The sequence below is a fragment of the Clarias gariepinus genome, chromosome 3, assembly GCF_024256425.1.
Source record: "Clarias gariepinus isolate MV-2021 ecotype Netherlands chromosome 3, CGAR_prim_01v2, whole genome shotgun sequence".
In the NCBI taxonomy this organism is placed as follows: domain Eukaryota; kingdom Metazoa; phylum Chordata; class Actinopteri; order Siluriformes; family Clariidae; genus Clarias; species Clarias gariepinus.
Window position 1 is genome coordinate 25030985 of NC_071102.1, and position 5225 is coordinate 25036209.

The 5225-nt window shown below is 37.1% G+C and overlaps 1 protein-coding gene across 1 annotated transcript; it reads right to left on the reverse strand.

Annotated features, from left to right (window-relative positions):
• Window positions 1-2709: 2709 nt before the first annotated feature.
• Window positions 2710-4645, reverse strand: sostdc1b (sclerostin domain containing 1b). The gene is made up of 2 exons (XM_053493390.1): window positions 4450-4645; window positions 2710-3032 (listed from the first exon to the last, which is right to left on the reverse strand). The coding sequence occupies exons 1-2, from the start codon at window positions 4643-4645 to the stop codon at window positions 2710-2712; spliced, it is 519 nt and encodes a 172-aa protein (XP_053349365.1).
• Between the last annotated feature and the right edge of the window lie 580 nt (window positions 4646-5225).

Consider the following 5225-nt stretch of genomic DNA (forward strand, 5'->3'; position numbering starts at 1 on the left):
AAGATGGAGAGACTGTGGGAGCACTGGCATGATCTACTGTGATGACAGAGAGCGTTACAATCGAAACGAATGAATTCTCTCTGTATGTGGCTTCAGCTACAGCTTCGAGAGGTAACTGATTGCGGTTGTTATGTGACATGTTGGAATGGAAAAATACACAATGAATTTAAGGGAATTAGGGAACATAACGAACTGATGACTTTTAATACAAGAGGTAAAGCATTTCTTAGTTGACTTGTGTGACTAATATGTTGTCACTGTATGCGGAAAAGATGATTGATTTTAAAAGTTCATATTTTTCAGCACTGTGGTAAAGCAAGTTTCCGTGTATATGTTAAATAGTAGCTTCACCTTCATAAATAAATAAATGAGATGCATGCGGTCATCATAAACTATGTTGGTTTAAGATACCATGCGAGAGTGTGGCTGAGCTGGGTTCGATTCCCAGCCATTGCCCAAACCCCAGCCATTGGATGCAGTGCCAGTCCTAAGCACGGATAAAATGGGAAGGTTGTGTCAGGAAAGGCATCCAGCATTTAACCTGTGCCAAATTGTGTGCGGATGGGATGGTCCGCTGTGGCGACCCCTTAACGGGAGCAGCAGAAGAACAGTGTGGCTGTTAACTCATGTTAGAAATTACGGCATGTTGTACTTGTAGCTCATGAATAGAATCACAGGTTTAGGGGAATACCAGAATGTTGTCTGTATAATCCAAATAATGCCTTAATTGTACTTAATTGTAAAAAGCACTTATTATACTCTACTATTATACCCCAGAACCAAACATAACCTAAACACCAGCAAAAAGAATTGATAATGAATTGATCTTTAAGGCTCATTTAAAAGCCTAGCTCATTTGGTCCAGGCCCGCAGAAAAGTTAATGCAGCACAAACTGCTGAAATTTTTTTTATATTGGCTATGATAGAAAGGCAACCGAACACTTACAGAACTTAAAGGATCTGCTGCTAACGCCAAGGTTCCAGATACCACAGCACACTTTCAGAGGTGTTAGTGTTATGGTGTAGTGTGCACTAACACTAGAGGTCTTAAAAGGAAACAGACATTGACGACTGTATTACCAAGCTGTTCTTATGTAGGTTTATTTAACTTTCACTCTACGGAATGAAAAAAGTAATTCCATGTGTCATCAGGTGAAAGTGAATATATGTACTTATGTTGAGCTACATTGACTACGTTGGCAGCATGAAATCACGACAGAAAGTTTTTCAAGAAATGTTTTTCCCAGTCAGGGTCACAATAGAAACAGAGCCTATCCTGGAAACACTGTAAATCGTGCAGAAACATATCCTTTATGGGATGTCAGTCCACCACAGACCACCACACACACTGCTTTAGTAGCCAATTGACAGATGTGCATGCTTTTTAGAGCACAAAGTAAACCGAAGTACCTAGCGGAAATCCAAATGGACAAGGAAGAACATGAGAAACACCACACAGTCAATAATCCTGAAGCTGTGAGGTGGTAATGCCAAATCCTGTGCCATCTTGCCACAAATGACAAATTTTGTCCCTCTGACTAAGTAGTCCCATCTCTGTAAGAATGAATCATACAGAATATTTATTTCATTTGCAGACAAATTTCAGAGAGCGTTTTACACAAAATGATTTGAACAAATGTTTTCTTGACAAAGTCAACACCTGCCCTTAAACCTCCGTTACAAAATCGTATGTAGGGTTGCGGTTCTTCTTACACAATATCAAGTAGATCATAATCCTTGCGGCAAGACCAGACTTTATTTTCCTCCTCACATTTTATTCCTATTGAAATTATTCATCTCTACCCAAAACGTTACAGTATGTGTGCAGTGTCACCATATTGCTGTCTATAGTCAAAGGAAAACTCTTGATGAATTGCTCAAAACAGTGGCCTGGGGGAGGTACTGTGTAATTGCAAAACAGTATTGGAAAAAAAAATTGAAAGGCCTAAAATACAAACATGTTACCACAAATAGAGGATGATATGCCTTGGGCTGAGGGTATCCCCTCATAGCAATGAGTCATAAGATTCCAGTCTGACTAATTCCTCTTTTCACACCCACCCATTGCACATTAAACTTAAGAGATACCTGATTTGTTGCATCAAAGCAAATAGGTATATAAAATGTGTATCAACAGATCTTTCAAAAATATATATATAATAACAGATGCAAATCCTTACATTCCCTTATTTAAAAAAAAATATGAAAGTAATACAAAATATTGTGCCAAAGCTGAAGTCTTAATATCTTCACGCATGAAGCTTAATTACTCTCATTAAAATGTGTTTTCATTTCATATTACTCTAACGTCGCCTTGGGGTTCTGCTAGTCTGCTGCTCTTTCTCACGTTATTTTAGAGAAAAATATTTAATAACCTCATTGTACAGTGTTATCTATCTAATGCAGCTCTGATGTCTAGAACATGAAAGGCACTTTATGAACCGTGTTAAAATGCATGGCCTTAAGGGATTGGGAGCAGTCTAAACGCATAACATATGAGAAAATGAATATGTGAAGACACAAGCGGTCATAAACAAACAGAAGGATGTTCAGGGAACTCCCACAGAGCCAGCGACGAGTTCCAGATTTCATTGTATTATTCAATGTTTACAAAATGTGATGTAAAGTTAAAGAAATGAGAGTGAGCAAATCTGCACTTTACATCTCAGAATTTGCCCTTTGTTCTTTCTTTGAAGTCGACTTCTGGGGTCAAGGCTTGAGGTCGGACTTGTTGTGTTGTCGCGTGTAGCGCTTGCATTTGCACGATGTCACAGCAGTGACCTTGTACATGCGTGTACTGCCATCTCGACACCAGAGCCTGACGCGCTGCGTGTGCACATGCTCATTCATGCACCTCCAATCAGAAACATACCGCCGTGCCCAGTATCCTCCTCCAATCCAGTTGGGTAACAGGTTAGTGGGTACACACTCCCCAGCACACACCAGTTCCTTCACTGCCTTCAGGCTAGTGCACTGGCCATCTGATATGTACTTAGTGGACCGAAGTTCTCTGCAACCCAGCTGGCTTTGCTCTGTGAAGAACAAGCAAGCATCATAGTCAAATAAGCTTTCATAAATAAGGGTACCAAACCCTTGTCACTGGGGTGGTACAATTAAGAGTGCATGTTTCGTAACTTTATTATCTTTATATGTTTTCAAAGTAAAATACTGTAAATGAAATATACTGTACCGACCGTACTACAGTAGGTACCGTACCACCCCAGTAACAAGCAAATGTATAGTTTGTTACCTTTATTTCTAGACAGCTATCCAAAGGTTGCACGCACATCCCATAACCAACATTTGAAGGAGTTTTACAGACCTTTAACCAAAAGCCATGGGGGTAAATATCCCACATGCTAATGTTGGATCAAAGTACAGAACAGAATAGTACAAAGAATACACATAGTATTCTACAGATGTACTACAGAATAGTATAGAGCGCCATTTACTACACGGAGTAAGAGTCATGTAGGTTAACACTGATTTGATAGAATAAACTGATAAAATTCCCCGGAGTTATTTGTATATGTCTGTAATGTAGGCTAGGTTAAAGGTTTGTAAAATTTTTTCATTTTATAAATGCAAAGAGATTATGTAAATATTCAGTTCTTTTAAATAGACAATAATTGTGTTTGTATAGAGAATGAATGAGACTGGTTAAGAGAAGTTTGTTCTGCTCTACTGTAGCTTGTCTAGGCAATAAGATCTTAATGTATGTGTAACCTGCCTATAAAATCAAGATGAATATTGGTAAAGATTATATTATATAGAGATTATATTCCCATTTATTTATAATGCCTTTTATATTGTTTATGACATTCATACAACAATGTAAACACCAATAATTAATTATTTGCCCATCAATTTAGTATTTGTCTTATATCTTTGTATATTTATTAAGTACTTTTTTTCACTACTGTACAGTAACTTTAAAGCTTTGCAATAAATTATGGAACTTCTTTATAGTCAAAACAATCTGCCAAAGGAACAAAAAAAATTATAATGCTGTAATTGAGTCAAAGCATATTTAACAGCATGAATGCATTTATATATCCTTTAGACAAAAAAAAATTAGAAAATTTGCTATTATTTCAGATATTTTTACTTTAGGATATCATAAGTGCAACAAAATGCCCTTTCGTCTGCAACATCTGCTGCACAAAATAAAATTTTAGTGATAGTTAAGTTCAATTTATTTTTTAATTCAAAGTTTAAGTTTAATATATACTGTACTAAGTATATTATTTCTCCTATTTTTAGACATTTGTACAAATCTCACCTTTTTCATTTTTTTGTTAACTGGCTGATAATTTGGCAAATAATGTGCAAATAAATGTTTAACATTAGCACTTTTTTCTTTTGCGAATAGCAAGTCTATTTCAAGATTGAATATACTTATCACTTTGAATAAAGACATGCATTTATCCTGCTTGTTACAGTACATACCTATTTGCACTGTGCTTTCTCCATGCCTCCAGCTGTTGCGTGCTTCATTTAAAGACCTATTGGACTGAACTTCCTGGAGTGAAAAGGCCAGGGTACCATCTGACAGTTCAGTTATACCATTCTGAACTCCTTGGCAGCATTTCAGCAGAGCACTGAAGAAAATCATCAGCCAGTTACCATGCATGTTCAAGCACATACGGTCTGACTCCCCTTAAGTGAGTATCTATATCTAGCATGAGGTGATATTACCTGTAGGTCCAATGGTTAGATGGCTTTATACTCATCCCTCCCCGCCTGCAGACGACAGCACTTGCCTGGCAACTGTGGTTTAAAAGAAATGGGTGTGTGCTTGCCTTGATGGTAGGTGCTGAAAATGTGGTTGTATTCAAGCTGGAAAGTCTACACTATGCACATCTGAGCAAATCCCTGTGGTTTCACTTTTCACTTTTTCTTGTCATCACAAGGACATGGAATAACACCGAAAATTAGAAATGTCTGTGCTTGATGTTTAGATAATTATTATTGTCTTTATTATTTTTAGCTATTTTGACTACACACATTCATCAGCGGTATATGCCTTTTTTTATGTACAACTGTAGTATGCTCGCTACTGTGCATTTCTACGTATGTTTCTAGAACTAGTAAGGCATGGAGGAATGGATACTTTTGTATGTTTCAACATAAATCTAGCTACACAGAATTTAATAAAATATTGGCAGTACTTACTGTAGGTATTTGGCTGTAGTTAAACCTGTACCACAAATAAAATCAAAATG